This window comes from Cetorhinus maximus, chromosome 19 (genome assembly GCF_964194155.1).
Source record: "Cetorhinus maximus chromosome 19, sCetMax3.hap1.1, whole genome shotgun sequence".
Taxonomy (NCBI): Eukaryota; Metazoa; Chordata; class Chondrichthyes; order Lamniformes; family Cetorhinidae; genus Cetorhinus; species Cetorhinus maximus.
The window spans coordinates 87,827,496-87,844,490 of record NC_135897.1 but is presented as its reverse complement, the minus strand read 5'-3'; the positions used below and the strand labels follow the sequence as shown (position 1 = coordinate 87,844,490).

At 44.0% G+C, this 16,995-nt stretch overlaps 1 protein-coding gene across 1 annotated transcript in view; it reads left to right on the top strand.

Moving 5' to 3' along the window:
* The first annotated feature begins 269 nt into the window (after positions 1-269).
* The window catches only part of LOC144694098 (putative G-protein coupled receptor 149), a 35,472-nt gene continuing 18,746 nt past the window's right edge, over positions 270-16,995 (top strand). The window contains exons 1-2 of the mRNA XM_078564457.1: positions 270-1,130; positions 2,465-2,666. Of these exons, the coding sequence (XP_078420583.1) occupies positions 270-1,130; positions 2,465-2,666 (1,063 nt within the window). The remainder of the gene's footprint in view (positions 1,131-2,464; positions 2,667-16,995) is intronic.

Genomic DNA, 16,995 nt, shown 5'->3' with positions numbered 1-16,995 from the left:
AGCAAGTGGAAGGCGAGCAGCATTTCAGCACCATGAGGGAAGGACAGCGACCTGGGCAAATCCAGAGGGTCGCTTGAAGAAGTGCGAGCAATGGTACAGACAAGTTAACGCATGGGAACCAACGTCAAGTATCTGGAGCTGGTTTTATTGAAGAAATAATAGACATGCCCCCTTCTGCCACGGCGAACCATGTCTGAAATCCCTATCATCTGACCCCCATCAACAGTGTATACTCGGTCAGTGGGGATCCCGAAGTGACGGGTCCCACAATGGACACTCCAGTCGGGGGGAGATCAGCGAATGTATTTTTATTTTGTCTTACCCTCATCTGCACGCTCCTCATCTTCCTGGGCAGCGTTTATTCGCTGGTTTGTCTGCTCAAGACGAGGAACAAGAATTTCCTGGTGGTCATCGTGGCTTCGCTTTCTGCAGATGACCTTCTTTGCGTGGTCGCTTTGTCCATGTTTATGTCCATGCAGTGGGTAAGGGAGATGGTGCCCAGCTCCCTCTGCACGGTATCGGCCGTCCTCTATTTATTACAGGGGGTCTCCAGCGCTCTCAAGTCCTCGCTCATCGTCTCCTATAACTACTACACAACCAGGCAATCCAGACTTCACAAAGGCAGCCAGCGATCTGTCCCCATGACCTGGCTCCTGGCGATTCTTTGGGTCATTAGTCTGTTAGTGAGCGTCCTTCCTGCCTTTGGGTGGGGCACTTTCATCCCAACACCTTGGGGCTGCCTCGTCGATCACAGAAGCTCTTACGTGGCACTTCTCTTCGGTGTATACTCCGTTTGCCTCATTGTCCTCATCACGTTCTCTGTCCCCCTCACTTACAAACTGCTTTGCTCCGACGGGCAGCAAGAGAGACTGCTCTATCCCAGTTATCACCAAGTGACGGATGGTATGAATCCGGCGAGTAACGTGGAGAATCCCGTGGACAGAACTTTAAGGTGTTTGCAGCCCGATAGAAACTGGAGCTCGGATGCAAAGAGTCTGTCCGATATGGACAATTCACCGCATTGCCAAAGCGGCGGCTTCAAACACGGGAACCCAACAGTCGAGTTCGCCCAAAAGCGCTTTTCCTTGATTTTAGCCATGACAAAGGTTGTCTTGTGGCTGCCACTGATGGTAAGTGAAAATTATCTAAATATATCTATTTAACCCTAAAACATAAAAATCGACTTTTACCTCAAAACTGCTATTTCTGGAGATGAACCATTCCAATTGATTTAACTCAACAACTTGTCTAACACCAGAAAGCGATTACACAACAGTCTATAGGTTGAGATTGTGCGAGACAATGGGGTTTATGTGCAATTTACCACAAAGGCTGGGTGCTGCTGCATGTTTCACGGTGACAGGCTGGTACCTCACCCTAATCCAATCCATCTCCCAACCGTCATCTCAATGTACCACTCTTCGCATAATCCTCAGATTAGGCAGGGACACCAAGTGCAAACTGGAAGCTGTAGGGTGTAAGAAATGTGAACTCTGATACCTTGACTGCTGGGTCCTGCCACCTTCAAGTGATAGAATGCTTCCAGTCCAATGTTCAATCACAACTTAGCCGAATCACAATGGATACCTTTGTTCCTACAACGCACAGGAAAACGACCCACATGATACTTTGAGATAGATGAACTTTCAGTTTGCAAAATATAAAATCCGAAAATATATGAGCACATTCATAGAATCATGCAGCATTAGTCTGCTGTCTGCGCGGGCTCTTTGAAAGTTATCCAATGAACCTTATTCCCCTGCCCTTTCTTCGTGGCACTACAAGCATTCAAGCATTTGCCCAATTCTCTTTTGAACGTTGCTATTGAATCTGCTTTCATTGCCCATCTAGGCAATGCATTCCAAGTCATGTCAACTGGCTGGGGGAAAAAAAATGTCCTCATTCCTCGTCTAGTTATTTTGTCAATTAAATCTGTGCTCTCTGTTTACTGACTGTCAACAATCCCAGGTACCAATCCATTAAATAACCTCTGTATCCTCATCCACAGCCTTGACACCTTCAAATGTAGTGCTCAGAATTGTACCCAGTGCTCCAGCTGAGGCCTAACCAGTGATTTATAAAGGTTAAGTAGAACTTTTCCATTTTTCCATTCTATGCCCCTGTTAAGAAAGTCAAGGATCCCATTTGTTTTCTTAACAGCCTTATCAATTTTTCCTGCCGCCTTCAAAGATTTGTGCATGTACAGCCTCTGTTCCTGCACCCATATTCAAATTGGAACATTTAGTTTATATTGTATCTCATTTCTCCACCAAAATGCACAGTATTTCTGTTCCACTTTTTAAAAACTTGAATTGTATTACCAACATTTATCTCTATTTTCCATAAAGTGAACAAAGATTCTACCCTCCATGGCTATGATCTGCATTTTTGTTTCAGAGATTTACGGTTTTATTGCTGTGTTGTGTGGGTGGATGACCATTTGACTGTTCCCTATGTTTCACAGATACAACAGCTCATCCATCATATTACCAAACTTGAGAATGTGTCCTTTGAATCTCTGGGTTTTGTCCTGACCTTGCTGGCAGCTGCTATAACGCCAGTGTTTGTTCTGTCTGAGCGATGGATTCATCTGCCATGTGGCTGCATCATCAACTGCAGAAAGAGTGTGTATACAGTCGCCTCGGAGCCAGCCAGGGGTAAGAAACGTTATATAATACCTCTGACATGCATACAATTCAACACGTGCCAGGGGACCAATGCATGTGATGATGGGGGTAATGATAACAAGGAGGTTTCTATTCATCTCTGAAATAAAACTTCTTATTGAGACTAATGCAGTTCATTGTTAGTGTAACAGCATCCTTGATACATTGCTAACCCTGCACTGGCAACTTACACTTACAAAACACTTGTAACATAGTTAAAGGTTCCAGGGCATTTTTACAGAGTGGACTTCAACACCCATTAAGAGTTTGAAGGGGGGTTGGGGCAGTGGGCAGTTGGTTGAAGGGCTAACTTAATATACAGTTAAAGAAGTCAGTCTTAGGACAATTCAGCTAAACCCACGAACTCAAGATGCAGAGAGTCAACTGATCAATTATCCTCATCTGTCAATATAAACTCAACAAATGCAGGACATTATGAGGTTGCTGCCTTGACATTCAAATATAATGAAATTATTGGGGATTTGTGACCTAAGCCCTCTGACTACTCGTGTTATTCAAGTCAGGACAAATAAATCAATCAGGAAATTCAGGAAAAACTTCTTTCTCCAGTGAATGGTCAGTATGTGGCAGTCAGTACCACAACCATGGCTTCGTTGGTAGAGTCATAACATTCTGGGTTCAAGTCCCAGTGCAGGCCTTGAGTGCAAAATCAATCATTCTAGTGCTGAACTGAAGGGGGGCTGTATTGTTGGAGGTGCCAACTGTCGGATGAGACTTTAAAATTAGGCCATATCTGCTTGCTTGGGTGGATGTAACTATCCCATGGCACTCCTTCAAAGAAGAACAGGAGAGTTATCCCTGGTGTCCTGGCCAATGTCTATCCCTCAGTCAAGGTCACAAGAAATACATTATCTGGTCATTATCACATTGCTATTTGTGGGAGCTTGCTCTGCGCATATTGGCTGCCCTGTTTCCTACATTATAGCAGTGACTACACTTCAAAAAATACTTAATTGGCTGTAAGTGCTTTGAGATGTCTGATGGTCGTGAAAAGTGCTATATAAATGCAAATCCTTCTGTCTTTCTCAAGCAGTAGCTGAGGTGAATAGCATCAGTGCATCCAAAGGAAGCTAGTTAAACACATGATGGTGAAAAGAATAGAGAGTCATGCTGTTAGGGTGAGATGAAGTAGGGTGGTACAAGACTCATGAAGAGTTAGTACATAAGCATAGCCATGGTGTAAAATTTGGTAATATAAACCTGCTAATTCATATGGAAGCACGCCAGCATTCAGGTAGATCAATTGTCTCTTCTCACACATGCACACTACAGCTCGGTGTGTTGTTTTCCAAACACATCACACACTTATCTTTCACACTGGCCATCTGTGGGGTGGCATCAGGGCAACACTTCATTATCTCTGATGACATCTCTCATACTCAAACATTTTCCCATCCCTATTATCACATTTTGTAAGCATGTTGGCACCTTGCCCTCACTTAACTTTCTACTCGCAGTGTTTTCACACCTACATCTTCTCTGATGCTGAATTTGAGCCTGATAAATTTGTAACCACAACCACCTACTGATATGTCACCTAATAGTTGTCAAGTGTTTCTTCTTTTAAAATGGGGAGAGATGTGATGAGATTTGGTGTGATGTTGGGGAGACAATGGTGTAGTGGTGATGTCACTGGACTAGTAATCCAGCAGCCCAGGTTAATGATCTGGGGACTTGGGTCAAATCCCACCACTACAGCAGCTGGTGGAATTTAAACGCAATTAACAAAAAAAAAATCTGGAATTGAAAGCTAGCTTCAGGTAATGGTGACCATGGGTGGGATTTTCCCAGCCCACTTGCTGGTGGGATTGCCCAGTCCCATCGAAAGTCAATGGACTTTTGGCTGGCCCACCGCAACCCCCACAGCGAGTCCCACCATAGCAGGGCCAGAAACTCCTGGTCGATGAAATTGTCATCTGGTTCACTTCCCTTTAGGGAAGGAAATCTGCCATCCTTACCTGGTCTGGCCTACATGTGATTCAAGACCCACAGCAATGAGGTTGACTCTTAACTGCTTCCTGAAATGGCCTTCGCAGCCTTTAAGTTCTAGGGCAATTAGGGATTGCTGGCCTTGCAGTGACACCCATGGAAGAATAAGGAATGGAATTCCAGAGTATTTGGTAAGATTAAACAAGGTGCCGCCGATGGTCTATTCAAAGGAGACCCCAGTCAGAAGGGTAGAGTCTGTGGCTCAGTGCGAGAAGTTAAGGAGGTGTGGAGGAGTGAGGGCAGGAAGGGATTTATAAGCAAGAATGAAGGTAAGCAAATCTAGAATTTGCTGAAATGGGGCATCTTGCAGCATGGTCAGTTAGTTAGGCCTTTTCTTCCACCCTTCAGCTCAAAACAATTTTGCCCTGGAAGGTGCATTTAATTGTGAGTTGATAACAGTGCGGCAAGGACAATGGGACATCTGGGACTGAGGTAAGTGATTATGCGCCTTCTTAAACAATGAGGTTTCAGGATTAAGAAATAAACAGCTCAAAGACCAAGAAGGAATTATAAATTAGAATTAGAAATCAAGCAGATGTAGAAAGAAGAATAAAGATATGAATGAAAGGCTGGGCTGAGAGTGAGAGAACAAGAGACAGGAAGGAAAAGTAAACAAAACAATTAAAAAAACAAATTGAAAGTGACACTTTTAAAATCTCCAGCAATAATTCACTACCTGAAGGACTGAGTTTCCGCACTTTTATTGTTCACTTTCTGGACCAGAGAAGTCAATTAACAGTCATTAAAAATTATCATGCTATTAAAAGTGTAATTACATTTTTAATTACTACACATAACTTTTTGTGGTGAGCATAACTGGCAATTAGTGTGGACAACTTCATGAAAGTCACAGCAATGTTGAGGATCAGCTGTCAAATTTGCAAAGCTAATGGTGGAGCAGTACAAAACATTGAGAAACTTGCAGTGATTCACAATTCATGATTATCTCTTACTTGCCACAAATTGCTGGATGTTTTACATTATCAACAGTGTGAGCCATTCAGAAATCATTATTTTTTCAGCAAATTCTGGCCTTTTGTTTTCTATGGCTTCTCACAACTGACCAACACTAAATTTTAGTGAACAAGAATTCTGTACGGACTTTGCACAAATATATGTACAGACTAATTGTTTATCCACATTTCATTATGGTAATGCTCACAAGTATTGGCACAATCATTGCTGTAGCAGAGTAATGACTGTTGCCCACAGCTAATTAGACTGGCCTTTGCCCATTTAATGTCAATGATATTTTGCCTGCAAGTTGGTAGAAGTGTGAGCTAGAAATGGCATGGTTCCTTCTCCAGGGCATCTGAGATCTCAGCGAACAAGGTAAGCAACTGTGTATCTCCATAACCAATTAGATTGACAGTTGTGAAATTAACAGCACAAAATCTGAGAAGGAAGAGTCAGTTAGACTGGGTGAATTCAATGATAGCTCAGGTACTGAAAGGGAACTCAAAAGAGAGCAAGAACGTTTGGATTAAGAGAGAGAGAAGAAACATATACAAAAAGATTTAAAAATGTATTTTTAATATCTCAAACAATAATTAAAACTTGAAAAATGAAGACTCCATGCTTGTAACAGTTAATTTTCAGCCCCAAAAAGGTTGACTGGCAGTAATTAACTTACCACATTGCTAAAAGGAAACCGAGACTTGAAGGGTTAAAAACTGACCAGGCTCATTACTGGACACAGGGATCATAATATTAGATCACCAATGCCTGGTGGATTTGAGGCAGACAACATAAGAACACAATACAGAGCAAGCCTGCACTTCTTAAAGGCAGTCTGCCCCTCTTAAAAGGGAGGTGCACTCATGCTGCAGTGGCTGCTGGAACTATGTCAATGGCTCCTGCAAGACTGACCCTAGGGAAATGCAGGGAGAGGAAGAATTCCATTTTGTTTGTATTATTAGAAGTGTTGTTATGGATTTTTTGTATGTGGTGTCCATTATTACAGGATATTGGCCAAGAAGATGCTGTGATGCTATGTAGCAGAGGGATGGGAAGGTAGGCAGCTGTGGAGCAGTGCTGATGTGAAGGTGATATTTTAGGGGAACAGAGCTGGAGTAGTCTATGTGGGACAGCCCATCTAGTGTGAAGGTGTTCCGGAAGGCTCCTCCCTCCCTCCTTCCCCTCTTCCTCATTTGTTTCTTCATCTACCCCCTCTTCCTCATCCTGAGGTGACCCCAAATGCCTCTTGACAAGAGCTGTGCCCTCATGAAAGGGAGCTTGTGGAGGAAGCCACAAACCACCATGAAAAGGAGTCACCCACAGGCCGTTACTGGAGACTCCTCCCAAACATTCCAGGCAGCAGAACCATTTTTATCAGAATGCCGATAGTTTTTCCATCAAACCCACATGTCTACTCCTACTGCATCTCTTTGGCAAGAGAGAAGTCTATGAAATTGCCTGTGCTGGCATACATGGCCCCTGTCACGTCCCTAATGTATCAATACATTGCAAACGTGATATGTTAGCAATGTTGTCTGCTCCTTCCTGGAAGGATCTGCTGGTGTTGAAATTAAAAGCCACAATGATCTTCACAGCCATTGACAGTGCTGTCTTCAGCTTGTTGTGCGGCTGTAGGCCTGGTTATTGCAAGTGACAGCGTTCAATGACTACCATCCTGGTGAAATGTTGATACCATGGATACTGCTCCTGGCTGAGGTGGAGGTAGGAGAAGTTCAATGTTTAATGGAGAAATGTGAAGTGATTCCTTTTGGTAGGAAGAACATGGAGAGACAATTTAAAATAAAGGATACAATTCTGAAGGGGGTCAGGAGCAGAGGAACCTGGGTGCATATGTGCATAAGTCAGTGAAGGTAGCAGGACAGATTGAGAGCACGGGTAATAAAGTGTACGGTATCTTAGGCTTTATTAATAGGGGCATAGAGTACATGGGAAAGGAGGTAATGTTGACCTTTATAAGACATTAGTTTCGCCTCAGCTGGAGTAGTGCATCCAGCTCTGGGCATCACACTTTAAGAAAGATGTCAAGGCATTGGAGAGAGTTCAGAAAAGATTCCCGCGATGTAACTTCGGTTATTTTGTAATCATTCACAAGATGCGGGCATCGTTGGCTAGGCCAGCATTCATGAGCTGAGCTGAAAGTGACTGCTCTGGACATCAAGGCTGCATTTGACCGAGTGTGGTATCAAAGCGCCCTAGCAAAACTGGAATCAATGGGAATCAGGGGGAAAACTTTCCACTGGTTGGAGTCTTACCTAGCACAAAGGGAGATGACTGTGGTTATTGAAGGCCAATAATCTCAGATCCAGGACTGCAGGAGTTCCTCATGGTAGTGTCCTAGGCGCAACCATCTTCAGCTGCTTCATCAATGACCTTCCTTCCATCATAAGGTCAGGAGGGGGGATGTTCGCTGATGATTGCACAATGTTCAGCACCATTCACAACTCCTCAGATAGTGAAGCAGTCCATGTCCAAATGCAGCAAGACCTGGACAATATCCAGGCTTGGGCTGACAAGTGGCAAGTAACATTCGCGCCACACAAATGTCAGGCATTGACCATCTCCAACGAGAGAGAATCTAACCATCGCTCCCTTACATTCAATAGCATTACTATCGCTTGCTGATTTAAAGTATTTGCACAGATTTAAAGTATTTGGCAAAAGAAGCAAAAGTGACATGAGGAAAATCTTTTTCACGCAGTGAGTGGTTAAGGTCCGGAACACGCTGCCTGAGAGTGTGGCGGAGACAGGTTCAATCGAGGCATTCATAAGGTAATTAGATTGTTATCTGAAAAGGAAGAATGTGCGGGGTTGCGGGTAGAGTGCGAGAGAATGGAACTAGGTGAATTGGTCACTTAGAGATGACAGGCTGAATGGCCTCCATCTGTGCTGTAACAATTCTGTGATTCTGTGAAGTCCCCCTTGAAGATTCTAGGCGGGTAAGGCTTTCCATTGAGCGACCTCCTCCTCCTCCCTTCTGAACACATTTTCCCCTCACTGCTGCCCATGCCCCAACTCCCTGTCGTGTTGCAGCCAAGAGGGAATATCTCCTTTAACTGAAAGCAGGCTTTTTGCTGACAGGCCTCCCAACTCCTCTGGCCTCCTTGTCAAATTCCAGTAAACGCTTCCTCTGGACCCCAAAAATGTTTCCAAACTCCTGCAACACCATCGGAATCAGTACTTCCACATACTCTGTAGCTGCGAAAGAAAGTCATAAGTGCCTCACCTGCAAGTCCCATTTTGATGCCTTTAAATAGCGCTAGTGTGGTGGCGGAAAAGGTGGGTGGGGGTGCTGGAGGGCCTGGTATGTTTAAGAGAGGACACTAACAAGACCTGCGAGGTCCAAAATGTAAGGATGTGTCTGCGTGCTTCTGGCACAAGCGGCACCAAGGAGCTGAATTTTGCAGCCAAAATGACTTAACCTCCTGTGATGAGTTTACTTCCTATCTACTGTACAGGTGCAGGAACATCACGCTGCTCAATGGAATTGAATTGTCAGCCGGGCAGCGAGATTCCCTTCTCGTGAAGCTAATGACGGAGCAGTGCATCTCCGACAGGAATTCCTCGATTTCCCTATTTAACCGAGCAGCTACCTTTGACTGAGCTTGCTGTGGCTTTTGCAGTTAAACAACAGTGAACGCCATTCACCTCACCATTATTTTAGCCAATAAACTGCACTTCTCTATCGATCATGTTTTGAATTTGGCTCTTTAAAAATATCACAGGATAAATATGCAGCAGACTTGGCTTTACACCTCTTCCCCTGAAGTCTAAAGGTCACCACCACTATTCAGCAGATCTCTTCTGTGGAGGTGCAGCTATGAATGCAGGCTTATTCACAATTTGCACCAAATCCAAAGCCAGATGGACCAAGGTAATCAAAATTTCGCTCCATTGTAAGGCCACATTGGAAAGGAAATTGTTTCCTCCTGACTAATAGTTTTTAATCAGGCTTCCAGATGAGGCGTGGGGTGGAAATGACCTGGTGAGTCCAGCCTATTATGTTACATACCCAGAGGCCCACAAATAGTTTAGTCCTCAGATAGATTATACAGTTTAGAAAGAACATGTACACACATTACGCCTGTTTCAGCTAAACAAAATAAGTGACAGCCATTCATTGACTCATTCCTCGGGGCAATACCTTAGCCAGTCAGGGTCAAGATGCCTGGTTTGAATTTCAAACAATGCTTGGCAGTTAACTGTCAGTCACCATCACTGGTGGATTCTCCATGGCAATGCCTCTGCCAATCAGAGTCTACTTGCCAACCAATCAGGACTCTCTTCTCATACAGTGTAAATTGTTGTTTTTTTTCTCTGATTTGGTATTCTTGCGAAGTGTCCTGATGAGTTCAAGATGAAAAGCTTTAACATGCCATTTTTTTCAGCAACATTCAAGTTCTGTACGACCAAATGACTATCAGTTTAGTAATGTTGTCTCTCAAAACGTAAAGACCATTCCCTAAAGGTGCATTTAACTAACAACTGTATGCAGTTTTTTTCCCCAATCTGCTGTGAAGTGGCATATTATGAGAGAAAAGAGAATTGCTTCCATAAGAGATATTTCATTCACAATAGTCAGGGTTACTGGACAACCAGCAAACGTGAAAGTCATCATGAGGGAGTAAAATTTGCATGTCATGAGGAGTGAGAGAGAATGAGTGAGGGTGAGAGAGAGTGAGAGAGTCATCCCATTTACTACTCTTGTAAATTATTGCAAATTTAAAATAATTACCTTCCGAGCTTTCTCTTTTTTTGCCGAAAGGGTGTGAGATCATCACAAGCCATCAAGGTGCTAGAAAAAAGCTGTCGGGGTGAAGTGGCTATAGAAAGATGAAACGGAAATGATTCTATAGCTGCCAAATCCTAATAGGACATCTGATAGCAAACTGTTACTGTGAATAAGCTGAAAGACTCCTGAGGAGTGATATTGGGGTCAAAATAAAAATCTATCGGTCTTATTTGTAGCAACATCATAAATTTATTTTTGTAAAGATTTGATCTGCTTCATATTCCCAGCAAGTCCATGAACATTAGATTAATAATGGAACCATTTATACCATTCAAAAGATCTTACATATACCTAGCACTTTTTCTCTGAAAATTCTTACTTCCTATTCAGTGAATCAGTATCACAGAATTTTAGCAACTCAGAAGGAGGCCATTCAGCCCATCGTATCTGCACCGACTATCCAAATGAGCATTATGACCTGGTGCCATTGCCCTACCTCTTCCCCATACCCCTGCACATTGTTTCTATTGAAGAAAATCATCTAATGCCATCTTGAATGCCTCGATTAAACCTGCCTCCACCACACTTCCAGGTAGTGCATTCCAGACCCGAACCACTCGTTGTGTGTAAAAAAATTTTCTCACATCACACTTTTTCCTTTTGCAAATTACCATAAATCTGTGCCCTCTCTTTCTTGATCCTTTTACGAGCGGGAACAGCTTCTCCCTATCTACTCTGTCCAGCCCCCTCATGATTTTGAACATCTCTATCAAATCTCCTCTTAGCCTTCTTCTCTCCAAAGAGAACAGTCCCAAACTCACCAACCTATCTTTGTAACTGAAGTTTCTCATCCCTGGAACCACTCTTGTAAACCTCTTCTGCACTCTCTCCAATGTATTCACATCCTTCCTATAATGAGGCACCCAGAACTGTACACAATACTCCAGCTGAGGTCTAATGAGTGTCTTATATAAATTCAGCATAATCTCCCTGCTCTTGTACTCTATGTCCCTATCAATAAAGCCCAGGAAACTATATGCTTTATTAACTGCTCTCTCCAACTGTCCTTCAACCTTCAATGACCTATGCTTGTATACACCCAAGTCTTTCTGCTCCTACACCCCTTCAAAATTTCAATCCTTATTTTATATTGTCTGTCCATGTACTTCCTACCAAAATGCATCACCTCACACTTCTCCATATTGAACTTCAACTGCCACCTATTTGCCCACTCCACCAACTTGCCTATGTCCTTCTGAAGTTCTACACTGCCCTCCTTGCAGAGTACAAAACTCCCAAGCTTTGTATCATCCACAAACTTTTGAAATTGTCCCCTGCACCCCAAGATCTAGATCAATATATATCAGGAAAAACAAGGGTCCCAATGCTGACTCCTGGGGAACTCCACTACAAACCTTCCTCCAGCCTGAAAAATGAACTCTGCTTCCTATTTTTTAGCCAATTTTGTATCCACTTTACTACTGTCCCTTTTATTCCATGAACAATAACTTCTCTCACACATCTGTTGTGTGGCACTGTGTCAAATGCCTTTTGAAAGTCCATGTACGCCACATCAACAGCATTACCCTTATCGACCTTTTCTATTGACATTCCTTGTCACGCTTCCATGGAAACTGTTTCCATTATAAATTCTGACAGCGAGCTTCATAATACTGACTACACAAACTTAAACCAAAGGGGAAAAATGGTGGTGGGAGAATTGGGAAGAGGATATAGCAAATTGGAGGGAGAGGGTGGAGAGAGGAGTTGAGGAGGGAAGCAGGGAAGTGTGAAGAGCGAGGGAACAGGGTCAGGAGAGGAGGAGAGAGAAAGGAAAGGAAGGGGAAATGGAGAGGTCAGTGGGAGATGAAGGGAATGGAGAAGGGAGAAACTGAGACAGGAGGTGAGAGAAACAGAAGGAAGCAGAATTCAGATCAGCAATGTTTGGGAGATTAGAGCATGGAACACCCGATAATTAGAGGAGAAGGAATACAGCCAGTGGCAGAATGTACAGTGTTTATACAATGCGGTTGGGGGTTCTAATTGGAGAGAATTGAAGTGAGATAGAGATAACCTATGCAGGGAAACTGCAGCCGTGCAGGAATTCAAGGAGAAGGGATTGGCACCTAGTGGGAAGTAAGGCATCAAAATTTTATTCTGTGACAGTGCGAGTTACGGGCTGGAAACTTTATTTGAGGAGAGTTGAGGGTAACGATTGGGATGTGGCTTGTAGGCCACTAACCTGCATGGTGGGTGACACAGAGCTGAAGTCTTGCTAAATGGGATTGGTATGGGGCATTACGGTTCAGGGCTGAAATCTTGCTCAGTAGGGAAGGATTATGAGTAAGAATCTTACACAAAGAGTCGGGGGAGAAAATTCCTTGTCAATTTTGAGCTTGGCTTGAGGGCTAAAATATTGCTTGGTGCAGAGAGGGGTCACATAAGGGATTGAAAAACATCCTTGCTGGGTGTTCATTTGGGAAGGTGATGTGGTGTTAGAACAGCACTCCCTTTGGTAAGGGGTTGATTACATTGACACCTACAGGGGTGGCGCCATTGGAGTGTTTGAGCTCAATCTTCACACGGACTTCAGGACCCCAATACTGGGACCAGACAGGGGTCCGAAGCCCACACTTGCAGCACACCTGATAGTGCAATCTTACCAAAGTCAGCCTCCTAATTGAACGTCTCCACATTCAGTATCCTGTTAAATACAGGAGGCGAGCGCTCAATGCTGCTGGCCCAATTAGAGGGCCCAAAGCTCTGGAGCTTCAGCAACCACATCAGGACAGGTGGGCGCTGCTGAGGCAGGTCAGAACCATGAGAGCACCTCAATATGGAGACCCTCACAGAGGCAGGGAAATAATTCAAGCATTAAGAGGGCCAAAGCCATTAGAAATTTCAGACAGGGGGGGGAAACTCCTCCACAGGAATTGTTTGAGCCACGTGTATGGCTTTTCTTGCCTGGGGCCCCGTCACTGAGGCATGGAACCTCTGGTTTCAAAGAGCTTCCAAGCTTGTCGCAAGGATGCTGCCTCCATTTAGCTGGTGACCTACATATTGAGGGTGGGGGGGAGGTCCGTTCCACCAGTGGAAAAACACCAGCGAGAGTACAAAATTGCTTCAATTGAGGCATTTTGAATCTTAATTGGCTGTCCACCCCCATGGAGCAAGTGGCCATTATGGTTCCTTGCCCATCCCTGGAAAACTTCCCCAGCCGTCAGAATGCATCGGGGAGCCAGCCTGATGCTGCTCTCTTATATTTTTCCGGTCCCCTTGCCTCCAACCCTGTCACCGCAGGGCCAGGAAAATCCAGCCCTTTGAGTCAGCTTTTTAAACCTTATGAGTGCTGTGTAAAGTCATATTACCGGGTGCACTGTCATATTATCACTAAAGAGCCTCAAGTCCCATGCACCCACCACCACTGTCCACAGGGATCCATCTACATTGGTTCCCTGTCTGGAAATGCCATGATTTTTAAATTCTCATCCTTGTTTTCAAATCCCTTCCTATCTTTGTAACCCCCTCCATGATCTGTTATTTTCCAATTCTGACCTGTTTCACATCCCCAATTTTCAACTATCACCATTGGCAGTCATGCTGACAGCTACCTAACACAGGGTAATTCTCTTCCTAAACCTCTCTGCCTCTCCACCTCTCTCTCTCTCTTCCCTCCTTTAAAATACTGAGAGTCATAGTGTCATAGAGGTCTACTGAACAGAAAAAAGCCCTTCGGTCCATCAAGTCCACACCGGTAAAACAAGTATCTAAATATTCTAATCCCATTTTCCAGCACTAGGCCCATAGCGTTGTATATATATTCCTTAAAACATGACTCTTTGACCAAAGTTCTGATCATCTATCCTAAAATGTCCTTATGTCATTCAATGTCAAATTGTGTTTGATAATGACTCGTGTGAAACACCTTGGGCAATTTTATTACATTAAATCTGATATATGAATGCAAGTTACTATTATGTAATAGAGGAGAAACAGGCAACTTTCTGATGGTGGGAGACTTTAGTTGTCATCAGCACACATATTGAACAACTGTGGGGAGAAAATTGAACATATCATACATGGCAAGGGTTCCTGGAGCAAGCCTGTACTTGGCAAATTTGTTTTTAAATGACCTGCGGTGATTTATAATGAGGGTTTAATGAAAATATTTTCCTTTAGCTGCACATAAAGAATAAAATGATTCAACTGTGAGAACCTGCTTTCCATCATGATCTGTTATAATGCTATACCTCTGTCCCAACAAGAGACAGGAAATTTGAATATATGGCCTGGAGTGTATTTCAATGCATTGGCAGACTAAGCTAGGATTCATTTGGAGTTGCTTTCTTCATATGTTTTTCTTCCTGTTCTTTTCCTAAAAGTGTTCTTCTAACCTCTTTACCCAGCGAGTGTTTTGAATGTGAACTTGCTACCACAGGGAGTTGTTCAGATGAATAGCATTGATGCATTTAAGGAGTAGCTGGTTGAGTACATGAAGGAGAAAGGAAAAGAAGGATACACTGATGTATTCCAGAACAGCCTGAGCCATTGTTATGCAATGAATGTGCTGAGCAGCGTGCTTTAGTTTAAGAGACCAGGAAGATGGACATGCCTTTTTTTTTTGTTAAGAGATTCCCTGGAAATATGAAATCTATATTCGTAATATGTGAAATATGCTATACCCATGTAATGTGCAGTGAAGTAAAGCCTGATATCATTAGCAGTTTACATCACATGGTACAATAACACTTCATTCCAAAATTACCCCATTCCCTTTTGGGAGATCACCATCTGTCAGTGTCCTTACAACAGCTGTTGCCAGCCAAAGTCTAACCAGAAATGAAAAGCTGCATTTGTTAGAGAGAAATGCCACTGGTCGGGATATGTTTCAAAGCATCTGAATGTTGAACATTCTACAAGGACACACTGTTGATATATGTATGTGAATAATGGTCATTTATGTAATGGAGGCGTCTGGAGCCAATGGGACCTAGCAAGGGATCAATAACTTTTTATTTAATTGTTTTTTTTTTAACTCACAGGCAAGGCCATTACTTATTACAAATCCCTATTTTCCCTTGGCAGAGTGCTAGTGAGCTGCCTTCTTGAATACAACAGAATGGCTAGTAAGACCGTTTCAGAGGGCAATCATCTACTGTGGGTCTGGTGTTACGTATAGGTCAGACTGGAGAGGATGGGAGAATTCGTTCCCTAAAGGACGTTAGTGAACCAGATAGGTTTTTTACAGCTATCCAGTAGTTTCATGGTCATTATTACTGTTACAAGCTTTTTATTCCCAATTTATTTAATTAATTGATCCTAAATTCCCCAGCTACAGTGGTGGGAATTGAAGTCATATTGCCAGGTCATTAGTTCAGGCTTCTGGATTACTAGTCCAGTAACATAACCAGTATGGCTACTGTACCTCCCCACATTTATGCAACACTAAAACAATTTACAAAACTGTGGGCGGAATTTTCCCAGAATTGCACTAAGTGCAGTAGTGGGCGGGTAAATTGTAGTCCTACCCGCCGATGAAACTGGTGGGCTTTCGCATCATATCTTCCCGAGCCCACCTCATTATATATTCACTCCCACGAAACACGCCGTTTCTATGGCGGGCGGGTTCTCATTCGCCCGCTCGCCATCACCCCGCTGTTGCATCACACCTGACGCCATCTTTAAAAGGCAGCCACCAGCAAAGCACTCATTGCCACCAGCTCACCACCGCTGCCTGGGAGACATGGTCAGCAAAGGCAAAAAGACTGCAACCCCCCCGCTTCAACGACGGGTCCCTTGAGCAGGTCCGTGGAGGCCGCCGGGATGTGATCTATCCCCTGCGCTGGCCACAGGATGGTTAGCAATGTCACCAACCCAGCTTGGGAGGCTGTGGCAGCGGTGGTCAAAGTGAACGCCCTGCAGAGGAGGACAGCCACCCAGTGCCGCAAAAGGATGAATGATCTCCTCTGTTCTACCATGGTAAGTCACTCTTTTCATCACTCCTAACTCACAGTCACAAACCCATCACACATCCACAGGGCCCTCATTCACTTCCAATGCAAGCGACATCACCATTCACTCTTTCACACACAACGTCATTGTCCTCATCATGTTCATGGGACCACTGACCACACACATAGGCCAGGCATAATTATCATCTGGCCCGGCCGGTGTCCTGATACACTCTCCTCATCTCTATCCATGCAGGACAAACTGGCTCACAACAGGAAGGAAAGGTCACAAACAGGTGGAGGGATGCTGGAATTTAAGGTTCTGACAGAATTTGAAAGCAGAGCCATCCAGCTGGCCGGCAATGGTCCTGTGCTGATGGTAAGGTCGCTGCTAATCTACCAAGTGAGGATCCAGCAGTGCAGCATCCATCAGACAACCATGCCATGAGTGATGTGTCCTCTTTCACAGGTCACTGCCATGCACTAATTATCTCCCCTTGCTTTCGCAGGCACATCTGGGAAGCAGCCGACGAAGTCCATGACCCAGAGCCTCCACGCAAGCTCCGAAGAAACCTCTGAAGAGGAATCTGAATGCACCCTCCCTGAAGTCCCATCACAGCGCTCACCCACACCCTCCACCAGCACAGAGGCACACACCTCG